At 37.4% G+C, this 18910-nt stretch overlaps 1 protein-coding gene across 13 annotated transcripts; it reads right to left on the bottom strand.

Moving 5' to 3' along the window:
• Positions 1–127: 127 nt before the first annotated feature.
• LOC141363695 (uncharacterized) lies at positions 128–16951 on the bottom strand. Of its 13 annotated transcripts, XM_073866637.1 has the most exons (17): positions 15728–16951; positions 15351–15377; positions 10708–12706; positions 10406–10477; positions 7613–7687; positions 7434–7520; positions 7244–7318; positions 7071–7151; positions 6881–6955; positions 6705–6788; positions 4960–5034; positions 4781–4867; positions 4591–4665; positions 4424–4513; positions 957–1037; positions 734–811; positions 128–501 (listed from the first exon to the last, which is right to left on the bottom strand). In XM_073866637.1, exons 1-17 carry the CDS (start codon positions 15812–15814, stop codon positions 266–268), a joined length of 3384 nt encoding a protein of 1127 aa, XP_073722738.1. In that variant the 5' UTR covers positions 15815–16951; the 3' UTR covers positions 128–265. The 13 variants fall into 13 exon arrangements, with proteins under 13 accessions (XP_073722738.1, XP_073722745.1, XP_073722742.1 ...); XM_073866644.1 differs by lacking the exons at positions 15351–15377; positions 15728–16951 and adding an exon at positions 14340–14807; XM_073866641.1 differs by lacking the exons at positions 7244–7318; positions 7434–7520.
• Positions 16952–18910: the final 1959 nt, after the last annotated feature.

An 18910-nucleotide genomic window follows, 5' to 3' on the forward strand; every position in this document is an offset into this window, starting at 1 on the left:
CTGACTACAGTACTAAAATGCAAAGAGTTTCCAGTGCAATTATTAATTATACTAAAGGAACCAAATTTTAGCAATATATATACCCACCATCCCGCAATTTCCAAAAAGCGGCAAGAGAGATACCATCTGCAGTAACCAGATGAACATTTATTTTGTTCACAATTTCAGAAAACAGTAAACGTTACAACAAAATGTTAAAACCAAAAAAAAAAGGAAAAGTGAGAAACAGAGAAAGAGAGATTGAGATGAAGACCACATTTAGCCTTTAAAATTTTAGTTTTCTTGAAGCAGATCTCCGATTTAGAGTTACAATTGTGTTGTACACAAAATTCTTCACATCCTTCCAAGATCGTTCATTTAGGGCTTCTTCTTCCTCTATGCACTTCATGCATGGCAGTTTTCCAGGAACTCTGCGCTCGGCTATAAACTTGGCCAAGTGTTTGTGTACTGCACTCCTCTCTGCCTCACTCCATGGTCTCTTCACATTTACCTTGGCCGACACTACAAATGACAATGTAGATTTTGTAACATTAAATCATAAACCATTTACATTTATACTTTTGGCAAAAGCTTTTATCCAAAGTAACTTGCACTGCATTTAACATGTACATTATTTGCATTCCCTGGTAATCAAACCCACAATCTTTAGTGTTGCTAAGTTACATGAACAACTAAAAGTATCAATTAAATAAAGTTTTTTTTTAAACTGCAACTGCTTGCTCACAGGCCGTACCTTTGGCACTTTTGGTCTGTCGTCCTATTTTTTTATTTGGTGTGGTTTTTTTCAGCAGGTTTGCTCCTGAACACTCATCTGTAGCAGAAACGCATGAGAAGCTATTAGTAAAAACATTAGGTATTGTTAACCCTGTGTACTAAAGTGTAAACAGTAAAATGTGACATCAAGCCTTCATGAAACACTATCACACTACTTAAAACAAGATTAAAACATTACTTACCATCTACATCTGATTCTGAACTACCATCTTCACGGCATGACTTAAGTCGCTTTTCAAGGAAGGAGAGATCAGCACCTCCATCTAAAAAACAAAGTCACACATAAACCTGTGCCTGTAACAGGAGTATGGTACGGTCATGCGTTACAAGATTTGTTGAGCCACAAACTTTTAGACAGTATATAGTGTAAGGGTGGTTGAATACTGTACTGTCTCTGTTGGAATTATAACATTTTTTGCAATCTAGATGGAAATTGTAAGAGTCGGTTTACATCAACAGTGTAAAATCCACCTATGGAAAAGGACTTACCAATAACTAAGCACCCACCCACCAGATGACCTGTATGATGCGAAATCAAACAGCTGCCCACACGACCGTCGGTTTCTTTTGAAACGTTTTTACAGCAAGGTAAAGTTCAATTTCATTCCATTTCATAATTGTTTTATGTAATTGATTTTTGTCTTCATACTAGAAGTGTTCGAATTGTTATAGTTGCCATTTAAAATACATAACTGTGAATGTGTGTAGATAAATTCTCAGTCTGCGAAAAAAGGGCCAAGATGAGATGATCTTTGATCAAAACCACAAATCAGTATGTGTGGGTTAGCAGCTAGCATATTTTACTGTTTTGTATATTTAACTCATGAAAACCTGCCTTTCAAGACATGCTTGTTGTTTAAAGTATCTCTTTAGATCAGGTCCAAGATTGTGGCATTTAAAAAACATTTTACTTCACTTCATGGATTCCAGATGCCTTTGCAATAAAGTATTTTTCTGTGTGTACCTTAACCTTATTTTTTTAAATATAAAGTTTATCTACATTTGTGTTTACAGAAATCATGTACCACAGTGATGACACTAAAGAAGTGGACGTTGTGCCTGCAGTCTGAGTAAAAATATATGTGAGTTTAATACATAGATGGTAAATAACTGTGTATAATAAATGTGTATATAATTATGTGTATGAGCAGTCTGCTCTCCAATCACTCTCGATCGGTCCGTGCAGCGTGCATGATGTCAAACACACCTCTGTTACCTGGGGTCATTTAGGATGCGATGACGCGCAACTGTATGCATTTGTGCTGCACATGTCCAATTGTTATTGAGGCTTTTTACCCCTGGTATTAAGATGCATTTTGCCTGTTCAGATCACAAGTGAACAATGCTATAGACAAGTGTAAACGAGGTCTAAAACTTTTTAACCTCGTCAACTTTTGACCACATTAAGTAGTTTAAAACACATTCGACCGGATTGCTTTGTGGGGCAGATGCTCATGTGGTTAAATGTGCTTGAGCAGCCACAAAAGACTGTTGACTCTCCGCCTATTGATCTAATGTATTGAGCACAATGTTTTTACATAGGATCTGACTTCTAGAGCGTACACACAATATACAGCACTATCTTAAGGCTTTCATTGATAAAAATTAAGTGGCTGCTGTCCGCCTCTTTCATTTGTTTTAATTTCCGAGCATGTGAAAGTTGTGTGAGCTTATTTCATTAATTTTTCTGTTTACTAATAATATAAGCAGCAGACTCTAACATAATATTAGTTCACATCAATTTAAACCTGTCATTTTTCCCACTCGCGTTTAAACGAAAGCAGAGGGACTTGCCCACAGTTTCCACAGACTATCCCCTCAAAGCAATCAGGACAGAAGCGGTCGAATGTGGACAAAAGAGATCAATTAAAATACCAGGTGTGAACTTGATGTGTCTCTCTCGTCCACCAAAACGCATCTTAATACCAGATGTAAACAGCCCCTTACCATGACACGAAGCTTGGCATTCAGAAGCGAGTGCCTCACCCCCGAATCAAAGTAAACCCTACCCGAGACAACCTCTGCAAAGTGCACCAAGTTACGCTTATGCGTACCACACTCTGGTACAATTCGAAGCAATCACACCAGCAAAACGAACTGTACTTTGGGCTCAAACGTACCTTGGTACGATATGGTTCACATAATGCGAGTACACCCTAACTCTGCCAAACATACCAGAGTACGATGATGGTCCTCCCACACTCATGATGGTCCCCCCATACATGTTTTATGATCCGGAAACAAGTATGTTTATGTCATTGTGATGTAAATTGTTTTTGAAGGTCAGAAGATATGCATCCTGTCTCAGCAAAGCCAGTGCAATGAAGTTCACGGTAATTGTTAAGTTTGTAGTTTATTAGACGTGTTTGATTTCATGTGGCGTTGCGCAGATCGAGAGTAAAACTCAAGCTTTCTGTCATAGTGTTTAGCAACTGAAAATATACTAAAGTTATACTTAAGCTAAAATTATACTTGGCCTCTAAATGCACACAATAGTGAGTAAAATCTAAAAATGAATTAGACAATGGCTAATATTAGACAATACTTAGTTACCCAGAGTGAAGATTTTGACTTGTATCCGAGTGATGTACTTGCATTGTAGAAGGTTGCTAGCCGTGATATTTTATGAAGATGTCAAAGGGAATGACAGGCACTTTTGGTAAAAGGTAAATGCATAGACAAATAAGTTTGGTTAAAAATATACCATTAGTTTTGAGCACGTTTTGTGAATGTTTTTTACTTCAGTCTCTGTTTGTTTAATGGTCTGATTAGTTGCTAAATTGAACCATTGAACAAATACCTTGTCGAAAATAACAAATGTTTTGGTTTCCTAGGTAATCTACGTGTTGTTTAATTTGCTTGTTATATTAATTAACTACTTTAAAAAGGACTTTGTTGTTATTTATTCTTAGCAGGGTTTACCAGAAGTTACATGTGTTCCACAAAAGCCGTTTATGTTGTTACTGCTGAAACCATCTACATGATCTAGGGATGCCACTAACGACTTTTTATAACGACTAATCTATCGATTATTCTAAACAAATAATTTACCACAAAAAAAAAATCAACAAACTTTTAATCAAACATCCCTAAACCTTAATGTTCTTTTAACGTGGGATACTCTTTTTATATTGTATATAAATACTATTTATTATGTGATTTATATATATTTTTTTCACGTTCTGGAAAGGGAAGCACACTCAATGTGACGCATATAAATTTACCTGCTAACATCAATTGATCCACAACAAGTAAAATGTATTATTCTTGCAACTGTATTTGAAGAACTCATCCAAAGCAGAAATACAAAGATTTAAGCTGCGGTCACACTGGACTTATGTGAGACCAGTTCATCAGATCTTTGGCTTCATTAATTTATGCTTTTTAGTAAAGAGAAAGGTCACTCCATAACATAACGCTTTTCTGCTGGTCACATATCTCAATGTGTTATACCCCTGTCTGCCTTGTTGCCCTGATTATTGGATTGTTTACCCGTGTATGACCTTCTGCCTGTTTACTTGGACTTATGTTTGTGGATTGCCCTGATATTAAACTGCATTTGGATCCTCAACCCTTTGTGTCTCTGAGCAGTTTGTTACAGATTTAAATGTCTGTTGTATTGTGTTTACTTAAAAAATAATCAACTTACCCTTTGCTTCCCCACTCTTGGTCTGTCGTCGTTGTCGTCTGTTCTTATTAGGTGTGGGGTTTTTCTTCAGGTTTGCTCCTGAACAATCATCTGTAGCAGAAATGCATGAGAAGCTAGGTATTGTTAACTCTCGTGGTACATGTCTTCAAGATTCAAACATTACTTACCATCTACATCTAAACCATCAGCTTCACGGCATGGTTGACGTGTCTTTTCAGGGGATGAGAGATCAAAACCTTCATCTAAAAAACAAAAAGTGTAACTGTGAGCTTCATACATTATAACAGGATCAGGTGTTTTATTAACTGAGCTTGACACAAAACAGAGATTTGAATCATGTCATAAAAAATAACTTACACTTTGTTTCCCCACTCTTGGTCTGTCGTTGTCGTCTGTTCTTATTAGGTGTGGGGGTTTTCTTCAGGTTTGCTCCTGAACAATCATCTGTAGCAGAAATGCATGAGAAGCTATTAGTAAAAACATTAAGTATTGTTAACTCTCGTGGTACATGTCTTCAAGATTCAAACATTACTTACCATCTACATCTGAACCATCAGCTTCATGGCATGATTTAAGTCTCTTTTCAGGGGAGGAGAGATCAGAACCTCCATCTAAAAAACAAAAAGTGTAACTGTGAGCTTGATAGTTTATAAAACACCTGATCCTGTTATAATGTGACCTTCACACAAAACAGAGATTTGAATCCTCAGGGCGCGAAAGTGTGACCAATTCAGCCCTGGTCCGAAGACGGCATTAGGTAATGAGCCTCTTACAATCGAGTCAGAGCACCAATGTCGCGTGCGCCCAATTTATAGAAAAAAGCCAGGAGTCAGGACCACTGTTTTCTTCATAATCTTACTTCCCTGCCAGACTGGCTGTCTTAAATAGAGAAATAAATCCATTCATTGATTTGCATTGTTGATTCATTAATAAATAATTCCCCCCCAAGGGTTTAATTTATGCGCAAAAAGCATTACAATGAATAGGACATGATGATTACGTCTTTCTTTGGTGAAAAAGTAATAAAATAAATAAGACTACATGAAATGTGTTTCACTTAAATAATTAGAAAATTTACAAAACGAATTCAAAAGTAGCCTATAGCCAATATGAGTTTACTTTTTGTGTGACGCGCTCCAAAACCAATGCAGCACAAAAAACTTTTTTTTACCCATTTAAAAAGCACAATGTTTTGTTATTATTGTGAGTGTAACTTTACAAAAATAAATGAACACCATTACAGTTTTGAATGTTGTTTTACTTTTATTTATATGACCATAATTTAAGGTAATGCAAGATGCAAGCTCATCACGCGTATCATGCGATCACCGGCCGGGTTTATGCAGGGCAGCAATAAAGAGATATTAAACTTTAAACATTTAAAATTCTACTTTAGGGTTTTTTTGGACATCCCTTTGGAATCACTGCCATCATATCATCAATTTATCAGGCAATTATAAATATAAGCGCAGCGCTTATGAGTGTTCAAACACTGCTGAACCCTCAGCTGTCAATCTGCCGACCCTCACAAAGTTTTACATTAAATGATAGTATATTTGTCCAATCATTGCCCTGTGCTTATTTCTGTCAATGTTCTGCATGAAGATCTTTAAAAGTTTCTACTTCTTACTTCACGATTGCGGTGCGGCCGGTCGCAGTCTTTATGTCAAATGGGCGGGTATGAAATAAATTGATGCTGATGTCGGATAACGGGTCAAGTGTTATTTTAATCGCGCAGATGCGGGTTATCAAACAGGACTGTGCATGACTCGTATAAGGAAAATGGAATGGCAACATGAAAATTATAAAATAGCCTACATGTTTATATTCTGTATTAAACCACCATGGGCCCTAAACTAGCGGTGTTAAAGGGACAGTTCACCCAAAAATGAAAATTCTGTCATCATTAACTCTCTCTCATTTTGTTACAAACCTGCAAAATGTCTTTGTTCTGATGAACACCAAGCAAGATATTTTGAGGAATGTTAATAACCAAACCAAGCATGAGTCCCATTCACTTCTATAGTAGGAAAAAATTATACTATGGAAGTGAATGGTTTGGTTACAAACATTCCTAAAAATATTTTCATTCATGTTCACCAGAACAAAGACATTTATACAGGTTTGTAACAACATGAGAGTGAGTAAATTATGACAGAATTTTCATTTTTGGGTGAACTACAAATCCGATGCAGTCAAAAATTTGGGTGCACCTATTTTTTGTACTGGTGCACCTAAGAAAAAATGTTAGCCCTGATCATGTCATAAAAAAACAACTTACACTTTGTTTCCCCACTCTTGGTCTGTCGTGGTCTTTTCTTATTTGGTGTGGGGTTTTTCTTCAGGTTTGCTCCTGAACAATCATCTGTAGCAGAAATGCATGAGAAGCTATTAGTAAAAACATTAGGTATTGTTAACTCTCGTGGTACATGTCTTCAAGATTCAAACATTACTTACCATCTACATCTGAACCATCAGCTTCATGGCATGATTTAAGTCTCTTTTCAGGGGATGAGAGATCAAAACCTTCATCTAAAAAACAAAAAGTGTAACTGTGAGCTTCATACATTATAACAGGATCAGGTGTTTTATTAACTGAGCTTGACACAAAACAGAGATTTGAATCATGTCATAAAAAACAACTTACACTTTGTTTCCCCACTCTTGGTCTGTCGTCTGTTCTTATTTGGTGTGGGTTTTTTCTTCAGGTTTGCTCCTGAACAATCATCTGTAGCAGAAATGCATGAGAAGCTATTAGTAAAAACATTAGGTATTGTTAACTCTCGTGGTACATGTCTTCAAGATTCAAACATTACTTACCATCTACATCTGAACCATCAGCTTCACGGCATGGTTGACGTGTCTTTTCAGGGGATAAGAGATCAAAACCTTCATCTAAAAAACAAAAAGTGTAACTGTGAGCTTCATACATTATAACAGGATCAGGTGTTTTATTAACTGAGCTTGACACAAAACAGAGATTTGAATCATGTCATAAAAAATAACTTACACTTTGTTTCCCCACTCTTGGTCTGTCGTCGTCGTCTGTTCTTATTTGGTGTGGGGTTTTTCTTCAGGTTTGCTCCTGAACAATCATCTGTAGCAGAAATGCATGAGAAGCTATTAGTAAAAACATTAGGTATTGTTAACTCTCGTGGTACATGTCTTCAAGATTCAAACATTACTTACCATCTACATCTGAACCATCAGCTTCATGGCATGATTGACGTGTCTTTTCAGGGGAGGAGAGATCAGAACCTCCATCTAAAAAACAAAAAGTCCTTTGCCTATAAACTCTTTACTGAGATAATTAAGTTTCAGGTGCTTCTAACACCATGTCCTAACTACATGCACCACGGCGACATCCGATAAAAGTTACGTTTTCCATGATAATCAGAGTTTTGTCCTAACCAACCACAACGTGATACCACAATTACTCTATTTTAGAAACGGTCTGACATGTCATGGCTGACAGCTCCACCTATACAGAGATCTTATTTAATGAAAGCTATGCGCATTATGAATATTATGTCTCTCCTCTTTCATGTTTGTAGATGTTTGATTCAAAAGCAGAAATAAATAACAAATCCCTAAAGTTGCACAGGGGAAAGCACCAAGAAGCATAGGAATGTGTCTGTGTATTAGGGGTGGCACGGTTCATGAAAAAAATCCGAACCGTTCGGTTCGCTTGTCTCGGTTCGGAGCGCGTGTGTGTCGTACGGTTCAACGGTTCATGGCATGCGCAATGTATGTAGCCTCGTGCCCTGTATGTGACCTCAGATAGCGTGTTCCCCTTTCGCGAATAGCGCGAAAGAAGAGGTGACTGGTGTGGAGAGTGAGTGCTGCCGGTCATGTTACGTGTAGAAATGGCAAGAGGGAGAGAAAAAGAAGTCTGCCCGCAGTTGGAGGATGCGCCAGCGTCGTATAAGTTTGGTGTGTGGAAACAGTTTTTATTTCATGTTACCTATGATGACAGCGGAAATAAAATAATAGCTACAGCCACACGCGACAGCCTTCTCTCCGACCATTTATCTAATCTGAGGTAATGAACACTGTTTTACGTCTTTTCGTATTCAGCGCTATTTTTAGCCTTTCGTTGATAAAACAAAAGCGGCTGATTTCCGCGTAGTTTCATTTTGCTAGCGTGTGAAAGTTGCGCGATCTTATTTCATAAACTGCCCCTTAAAGTAATCAGGACAGAAATGGTCAAAAGTGGACAAAAGAGACGGATTTAAATATTACAGGTGTAAACGTTATGTTTCTCTCTCGTTCACATATTCTCTCTGCATTATTTAAGCAGCCTCTCAGTGATAAATCTTAAAGCTACACTGAAGTTGGCATTTTGATAAATGCAAGTTATCTTCGTGTGCTAAAAATGCACACAAAGTTCATGTAGATGGCAATACACATTCTCTTTTTTGCCAAATAAATGAAAAGCATGTTGAAATCATCAATGTCTTCCCTCTCGCTGTGTCAAAATCTCGCCTGGCTTTCCTCAGGGATGTTCCCAATAATGTGCTTAAAGTCAAATTCAGTTTGTGCATAATTACATGATATAACTTTTTTTAATACTGTATCCTAAATTATGGATAATTAATACATTAATAAGATAATACATTTCTGGAGTGTTAAAAAAAACAAGAACCGTACTTAACCGAGAACCGTGACCATAAAACCGTGATACGAACCGAACCGAGGGTTTTGTGAACCGTGCCACCCCTACTGTGTATGTGTGCATGCTCTTCAGCTGCAGTGTGATAGGGCAGCGCACAAACAGAGCAAACTGTTATGATGTGGCACGCCCCTGTTTTAGCCCGATTTATAGTCGTGCATAGGTTCTACACCGTAGCTACGGTGTAGGCTATCCGTAGCCTGTCGCGCACCTCACAAAAATTAACAGCGCGTCAGATCTACGCAGACCGCAAGCGTTGTGATTGGTCCACCAGAACCCCTCGCGTCAGGTAAAAAAAACTGCGTCATAGGTATTTGCGTTTGTGACGGTGAAAACAAGATGAGCCAAGTTGAGGAGTGATTTAACTCAAACTGCATCAAACGTCGCTGTTTATTTACTTCCACCATTGCTGGTCTTCTCAAATTATACACAACAAGTTGCAGTTTCTTATTCGTTTGTGGGTTAACTTGCTAAGCTTCTCCTTCTTTGACGTTTGCGCTGCTGCTGTGGTGACACGCATGGTTCCTGCCTACCAGCGGTCTGTGCGTGTGTTTGCATGACGACGCAAAAGTATAAATGAAAACCGATGCGGAACCTACGCCGTAGGACCTACGCACGACTATAACGAGCCCTTTAGTCCTGTTCAGTATGGACAGACAAACTGCCTGTCGCTGGAATCATATCGCTTCGCATGTAGTTAGGACACGGTCTTAGTTAGGGTGACCATACACTGTAAAAAAATTTCGTAGAAATTTCAATGTTATTGCAGCTGGGTTGCCGGTAATTTACCGTAGATTTAGATTTATGTTATTTACTGGCAAGAGTTTGTTCAAAGTTATATAAATTTTAAATATTAACAAGTCTTTATCTTTACAGAATAAAACTATACAATAACAGCCTCATGCAAAGCATTCTGGGAACCAGAAATCATCATCAACCTTTTTCTGTTTTTTGCTTCAGGTTTTGTTTCCCAGAATGTTTTGCTTGATGCAGTTTTTTTTTAGTTTTACTCTATAAAGACAAAGACTTGTAAATGGTTAATGTTCATTTTACTTTGAACAAAATGTTGCCAGTAAAAAACATAAATTTAAATCTACGGTAAGTTACCAGCAACCCAGCTGCAATTTCTACGGAATTTTTTTACAGTGTATGTGGTATTTTCCCAGGATGTGTTCTCGATGACGTGTGCGGTCGACAAATTATACTTTCGGAAGATGCACCCGAAAATCATGGCCAAGACACGTCCCGGGAAAATGGCACGTATGGTCCCCTAGTGTTAGTGCCAAAAAAATTGAAATTTAAAAACTTACCCTCAGCCAGCTTTACTCTCTTTTTCTTTGTTCTCGGTGAGACACCCACAGAATTCAGTGTGGGACCTTCACCTGTAACAGATAACAACATTAAAATTTTATAGAAATATACTTTTACATGGACTTCTTCTAAATTAAAATAATTACATTGGTAGTATACAGTAAATGATAAATCTGCTATCAGTTGTCCAATAAAGTCAATGATTAGCTCTTAAAAATTACCCTAGTGGGTAAACCACAGGCAGTTAAAAGATGTGTGTCTACACAATAAAAATGCATTGGAGATAAAACTGCAAACGTACCACAGGCCGGTGCAAGTGTATTAAGGTTCTTCCCCCTTAAAGTCTGAGTGCCTTGCTCCATTGCAAACAGAAGCTTACTTATTTTGGCAATTTGAAATGTTTTGTCAGTTTGCCTATAAAAGTCACGGTGAACTCTGATATCATGCCCCATGAACCTTGCAACTTGCTCCAGTTCTTGTTCACTAAGGTCCAAGAGTTGGCAAAGTGTGGCAACTTGTTTTCTTAATTTAGTTGACCTCAAGAGTTCAGGGTTTTCTGCTTTGCTTTTTTTTGCATATTTCCGCAGACAGTCACATCCGCGTATGTTTGTCATCACACCGGGTCTTGCAAAGAGATAGGGATTTTCAGCAGGTACACCAGCTTCCACTCGCTTTTGAACCAACAAATCAATTGATGCCTTCATTCTCTTTGTCAAGAAAACTGGAACTTTCTTTCCTCGTTTTCCTCTGATTTCTATGCGGGTTAATAACTTGCTGAGCTGCTTTTCCAATGGTGACAAGGTTTTATAAATGTCCTCGTTTATGGCACTTGTGCTTGCTTTCATGTAAACGTCAAGAGTAAGGCGTGATGCTTCCCCTTCACGCCGCTTGTTGAAGATAATGACCTGTGCTAGAACGGACTCGTTTAATGTTTTGTATGCATGTAAATCCATTTGTTCTGTCAATTCCTTTCTTGCTTCATCTTCTACCATCCTGAGATGGTCTCTTAAAGCAATCACATTTTTTGTGAGGGGGATGTCATCATCTTTATTCCATCTTTTTTCTTGTATGGTTTGGTGAGCTGTGACAGAAACACTGTTTCTCCAGTTTTTCTCCAGAAGTTCCAAAAACTTTTTAGCTTTCTTTTCTGCAAGATCATCTTCATTCATTAGAGTCTGTCCTATTAGGACCTCCACAGCCCCTTTAAGACAGAATCCAATTTTGACTGCTGTTGAAGGTTTTCCAAACTCATTTTTGCCTGGACTAAACTGAGTTAGACACTTGGCAACACTGACAACAAGCTGATATTTTGATGGCACACACAAATCTTCAAGATAATTGACAGTCTTGTCCATGTCCTTAGCCACTAACATGAATCGGCCAAGCTCTCTCATTCTTTGTGCAATGTACTGGTGCCTGGACTTCACTCGACCATGTTTTGCGTACAGTGATTCACCATAGTTGCAAATTAAACTATCACTCCTGATATGAAACGAAACATCATCTTGTCTCATTTGGTTAATGATGCTCTGACAGCCATCTGAGGAAGCTGCAATAGGAAGCAGGGATGCGGCGCGACTTTGTATTCTACTTCGTCTATTCTTTGTTTTTTCATCGGTCACACAAGATTTTCTTGTTCTGCATGATGATTGATGTCTCCAAAGGTCTTTTCTCTTAAACATTCCAAAACAGTATGGGCAAGGCAAATAATCCTTAACCGAGGCTTTATCAGATGGCTGCTTCCACGTCACTATTTGTCCTCTGCCTTTTTCCAGAACTTTGGAATTATGTTTAAAGTCTCCTTTGTTGCGGAGCTGTTCTAAAAGACTTTTTCTTTGTTTTGATCCTAATGAAAAGCTGAAGGCATATGCCACATCTTTGACATCCATGTGTTTTCTCTCTAAATGTCTTGAAATCTTTAACTGAGATTTCCCACAGTAGAGGCAATAATGTCTTTTGTCCCAAGCTCTTTTCTTGTCTTCCCGCCTTGTGCAAATTTTTAGGGTCACATTTAATTTGGATGTATCTGTCTTTTTTATCTTGTGTAGTTTATGGTGTTTTTTTACATACGTTCTTGTGTTTTCAGTTTTTTTGATGGCACTGTCGCTAGAATTTGTGTCGGAACATTCAAGTATTTCACTGGACATCATTGGTTTCTTCCACGATGAACCTTTGTCTGGGCTCAAATCACTGGACGATGAACTCTGACCTGGTTTGTAATCTGGGTCTAGTCCTGCACAACTGGATAACTCTGATTCTGATGAATCACTATCCTCCTGCTCCTCAGAAATAGCATCCAGCTACAAATTAAAAGTATTATTATTATTATTATTATTATTATTATTATTATTATAAGCAAAAAAGCAGAGAGTTGGCTCCTAGTTATATCTATTAAATCATTTAAAATCCTTCACATTAATACATGAACTTTTAATGGTATAATCCTTATGATCAGAATGTCAAATTGAAATCGCAGGGTTCATGAGTTGAAAGCAATTGCTTACAATTTAATCGTAAAATGAATTTAAAGTACGTTTAAAAAAAGAGGAAAAAAACTGGCAACACTTTATAATAAGAATATATTTCTTAACAATTAGTTAATGCATTAGATAGCAAGAACTAACAATGAACAATATTTCTACAGCATATATTAATCTTTGTTCATGTTAATTTCAGCATTTGTTAATGCATTTATAAAATCAAGCGTTATAACTTTTAACATTAATTAATGCATGTTTAATTTGTTGATGTTAGTTACTGCATTTACTAATGTTTACTAATACAACCTTATTGTAAAGTGTTACTTACTAAGATTTGTATAATTTGAATGTCATGTAACCATTATGCAATACTACAGTACATCATAAAACCGAGAATTCATTCATCACTTCGCCCAAGAAGCAGTGCTTCACCTTCTGAGAATATAGTTCCCACTATGTATACTGTTAAAAGATGGCTTATATGACTTTGTTATTTGTACACGGTGTGATTTGTATAGTCACAACACATAAATAGGAAAATGTTGGCATTATTTTGTCACTTATTTGGAGCAGTATGCTAGCTGGAGCCATTCACTTCCAGTCTTTGTGCTAAACTAAGCTAGCAGGGGCATGCGTCAGACAGAGTTACAGCATGCACGGAGATGAAAAAGGTATGGACTTATTTAACTCTGGGGGATACGGTGAATAAGCTAAATTCCCAAAATGTGGGCGTGTTCCTTTAAAAACGTGTCTTTACGGGATCTTTGCTGTATCTGTGTGAATGCAAACACAGATTCCGAGAAGTCATTGACAGTGTGAATGAAGATCAAACAATTCCAGACAAAACCAGGATGCGTTTTCTGTAATATCTGTGTAAAAAAGGGCTGAATAAACTTAAATACGGAAGAAAAATTAATGTTTTTAAAACATGCAAATGAGACATTAAAATATTTACTGGAAAATCACAGGGAAATTCTCAAGTAAATAATTTAGGTCAAAGGTGTTCAGCTGACAAAAAAGTCTGAAAACCAGTGGTGGCCGGTGACTTATTTTTCGAGGCCAAATGATGTGAAGCTCGTCACAACATGTATGTAACCTGTTATGTGTGTGGTTCATCATTTTAAAAATATGTGTTCGGCACATCATGTAAACTGTGCATCACGTCATGTCAAAATATGAGCCTGCTGCAGATGCTTCAAAGGGGTTTATGATAAGAGAGACGCTCACATTTGCCAGATACTCTGTTAATCTTATGTGTAATCAAAGTTAGGGTTAAGTAGGTGTCGTACGAGTATTTTGTGAACATGAGCATCTCTTTTATCATTCGACGTGTGTGCACCAGGCACGCATTTTAAAAAGAGGCATGATGCACATGGTTCACATGACGCAACAAACAAATATTTTGACTTGACGAGCAACACACGACACTGCAAACACATTATGAATTACGCACCTCAGAAGAGAAGTCATCAGCCGCCACTGTTAAAAAACCCTGTGCTGTAGCTTAGAGCCAATGGAATTGTCCAGATACTTGATGTTTTATATGTGAAACATACCTAAAAACACAATTAGACTGAACCACAGTCTCTATAAATAGCAATGCTGACATTGCGGACACGTGTGTCAAAATTTTGAGGCATAAAATCTGTTTCCGCCACACGGGACTTTTACAATGCATCTCATGCAATATCCACCCCTCGCCGCATGGTTGTTGTATGTTTTTACTAAATACAACAATAAATACGTCAAGTCTGACCACCAAAAGCGTTTGATATTTTGAGCTTTCAACCCAGAGGTGTTTGTTTTTAGTTCAAAGCAACTGTTTGAAAATGTGTGACACTTTCAATCATTTCGTGTGCTTCCACTAAACTCTGGACACTAATGAAAGCTAGGTGGACATGAAATTATATATATATATGTATGTATGTATGTATGTATGTATGTATGTATGTATGTATGTATGTATATGTATGCATATAAATAAAAATTATATATATATATATATATTCATATGTATGCATTTATATGTATGCATATAAATAAAAATTATAATATATTATATATAGGCTATATTGTGTCACCATTGGAAGCAGTGACATGAGCGACCCCCGCAACTCCTTCTCGTACTTTTGAGTGACTGACAGCTCTCTGTGCAAACACTTCAAAGTCACAACCAGATTCATCGAAACAAATAACGCAATTTGACGCGAGGTACAGAGGGGCGATTTAAATCCGATAAAGCATTACGTTATCCTCGCCGAGCGCAGCTCGTGGTTGCTAAGAAACACGCCACGGGAGCGCGCTTTGGAAGAAAGAAGCGCTTTGATCCGGGTTTAGCACGTGTTTTAAAACGTGACACGCGAACGGCCACGGAACGCTGTAATGTAACATTACGAAATACACATTTCCTCCTTACATTAAATGACAAATGGAACTTTTTAAAAGATTTTGAAAAAGCACATACCTGTGTTGAACGCTCTCCCATTGTTTCCTGGACACCAAGATTGAAAATGTATATCAGCATAACACATATTAAACATATCAAAATGTACAGACTGCACAAATACAACCAAATGAATGCATCCTAATTCAACTTAATCTATGATCACATGACTCTTAAAGTGAGGCCTACAGGCTGTACTGATGTTACAATCTATGGTCTTAAGTTCTGATTCAATCTTAAAACATTAAACAAGGGTTAAAACATTGAGATGTTTTACAAAAACGACAGTTAGTCTGTGAATTGATATGCATTATGCTTTCTGGACAATTAAGACAATTAAAACAAAAACATGCATTTAAATAAATATGAAGATAAATAATAATGTTAGAAACACTTACCTGACGAAGAAAAGTTTGTTCAAAACGGCTTGCGCATTTATTGTGATGCTGTCTAAGTCTCTCCAATCTTCTCTGAAATCGCTCCATCAACCATGAGTTATAAACAAACGCTGATGAGCAGTGCAGTGAAATGGGGGATGGGGAAACAGTGTAGCAGTGTAGCGCTGGTCTGAGGAGTGGGGGTTGGGCGACGCAAACACGTGCAGTGTAGCGCTGGTCTGAGGAGTGGGGGTTGGGCGACGCAAACACGTGCAGTGTAGCGCTAGTCTGGGGCAATGGGGGATGGGCGTTGATTTTGTATCACAACAATATTGTCACAGTGTTTCACATGGAAGAATCTTGACTTTTTCAACATTAATAAGATCTTAACCTACGTCAGATTTAACCATTCATTTAAATATAACTGTAGTGAAAAATATATGATATTTTAACACTGTATTCATTTTGTTAAAGGCCTGCATTAAAACTTTTATTAAAGTAAATTTACAAAAGCAGTACCATTAAGCATTATATGCAAAAATTTAGTGATTATAATACAGTATGTAAATGATGCATTGATTAAACAATTCTTTATATTGGAATTATATGAGAAAATGAAGACTAAACTAAACTTCGATTAAATTAGTATGTCTACACTGTATTTAATGTACTTAACTGGCTCACAGAGGTACAGTGTTATTCGTTTGTGAGCTGAAGTTATATGGATGTACATTTACTTTAATGTGTGGCTACAAACAGTTGTGTAGTGCAAGGTATATACAGAGTATACCCACTTTATTAGATGGCATGGGGTAAACCCACTTTTAAATTTCAAATATTAATGAATAATATTAATTTCATAATGATCCTTATGCTGAGAAGTCAAGCAGCTGTAGTTAAGCGACAATACTGATTCCATTTTGGAGTTAACCAAATATGCAAGACTAATCAAACATGTCACTGTTTATAACACAGGGCATTCAACCTTAGTTTGGCCACTATGTACTGTGTCTTAAGAACTAGTCTAATCAACTAGGGCTAATCAGTACATTTTGGATTGAAATGAGATCAGTCTTGACCAGTTTTGAAGAAAATAGATTACTAACTTGTATGACTAGTCTAAACAGTTTATGCAGTCGACCACAGGACATACTGTGTGAGTGACTGGAAGATAGCATTGTGCTATCAGCCCTATAACTAATTTAGTTATAAATTGCTAACGGTAGCCGAATAGCAATGAAATCACGATGCCCTTCTCCATTCAAATTGCCATCCAAAGTCACACCTCTTTCAAAACACATGAAGACGCACAGATCAGACGGTCACATCTCATGTCTCGTTCACCAGTGAGAAAACTTTGCAGTACAAAGTGAATAACATTACCAAAATAACCAACATAAACAACTGTTTTACATCAGAATTAAAGAACACTTTCGGCTGTGTAGACATAGTAACATAACTATATCGTTATGCTAATCCATAAACGAACACAAATTTCAGAAGCAACACAATGTTTCATCAAAGTAGAATATCTGAATCCATCTCAATACAAACATATCGTGTACCTGTCTTACCAAAATAAACTTTTAGACCCTTTGCCTCCTGCAGCTGTTTGCATCTCGTGGTAAAGCAAGTTGCCGATGTTCATTTGTGTTTTTGCTCTTTGCTGAGCCAGACAGTTTTTGCTGTTGTTGTTATAAAAGATTTCTTTTGTTGTGTGGCTCCTGTGCAGGTCAATTCAGCAGAAAAGTTTGTCATTATCCCTCTGTTTACAGACAGGAGATGAGCGCACGTGAACACACCGATGATGTATGGTGTCTGCGTGAACAAGCTGCGCAGTGACATTCAAATTATGCTTACGGATGAGGGACAAAAAAGACAACATCCGTTCGAACCGAGATCTATGATTGGTTTAAAATTTTTTGGTCCTACGCCTTTCACAGATGACAGAAATTTCAACAAATACATTCAAACAACTTAACATAGTGATTGCTATCAGGATGTGAGGAAACTTTTAATCAGCATAACTAAAAGTGTTTCTGGATCAAATCAGATACCCTGCCTTTAACCAAATAGCTGTCTCCCTCCAAGTGACCATGTCTGTGTGGCCAGGTAATACAACATCTGACTTCAGTAAAACTCCATCAACCTCCAAAATAGACAGCATAACACTAGTGATGACAATAGAATAAATTATATGAAAAATAATAAAGTATACATGGAAAATGTACAGTCACCTCCATAAGTATTGAAACAGAAGCAGGTTTTGTGTTATTTAAGCTGTTTACCAAAATTTATTCCAGTTAAAGTCATATAGTAAATATAGGCTTAAAGTGCACACATCCAGTTTGGATGAATGGTTTAGGCAGTTTAAAATGTGAGAGTAAAATAAGATCATCCACCACTGTTATCCTATATAGGTGTACAGGATTTTTATGTTGCTATGCTCACCATTGTGTTTTTTTAGTTAGAATGTTGATCTGGTCACTCTTAAGGTTCCTGCCATCTCTCTGATGGATTTGTTGTGTTTTGATGTATATCTAAAAGGGGCAGTTACATTAAATGGCTGTTATTCCCCTGCTGAAAAAAACAGCATCAAACCAGCATGGACCAGCATGGGAATTATGCTGGTCTATGCTGGTTTAGCTGGTGTTCACTAGCACAGTGGTTCTCAACGTCACTCCCGGAGGCCCACTGGCCTGCACACCTTGTATGTCTCTTTTGTCTGACAGACTCACTTCAGTTCATGGAGATCTCTTCTAATGAGCTGATGATTTGAATTAGGTGTGCTAAATAAGGGAGACATACAAAATGTGCAGGGCAGTGGGCCTCCAGGAATAACGTTAAGAACCACTGCACTAGCAAATAAGCACCAAAACACAACATATGCTGGTCTTGCTGGTATGCTGTTTTTTTTAGCAGGGTCCTTAACTATTTAGACAATCTGGATGTGAATGCCCTCTGAGTAAAGCTGAGGGTGTGCACTATAAACTATGTAACACAAAATGTGCTTCTGTTCCAATATTTATGAAGGTGACTGTATGTAAGGGTCAAAGATCACATAAAGTTGAAATTTAGTATCATAGTAGCACCAGACCCCGAGCCTAACCCTCATTTGACTTGACATTGTTCATTTAAGAGCATCTCTGTGGCTATTAGACACAGATGCATATAAAGTCCATATTCCTGCATAAAAACTAGAAA

The sequence above is a fragment of the Misgurnus anguillicaudatus genome, chromosome 4 (genome assembly GCF_027580225.2).
Source record: "Misgurnus anguillicaudatus chromosome 4, ASM2758022v2, whole genome shotgun sequence".
In the NCBI taxonomy this organism is placed as follows: Eukaryota; Metazoa; Chordata; class Actinopteri; order Cypriniformes; family Cobitidae; genus Misgurnus; species Misgurnus anguillicaudatus.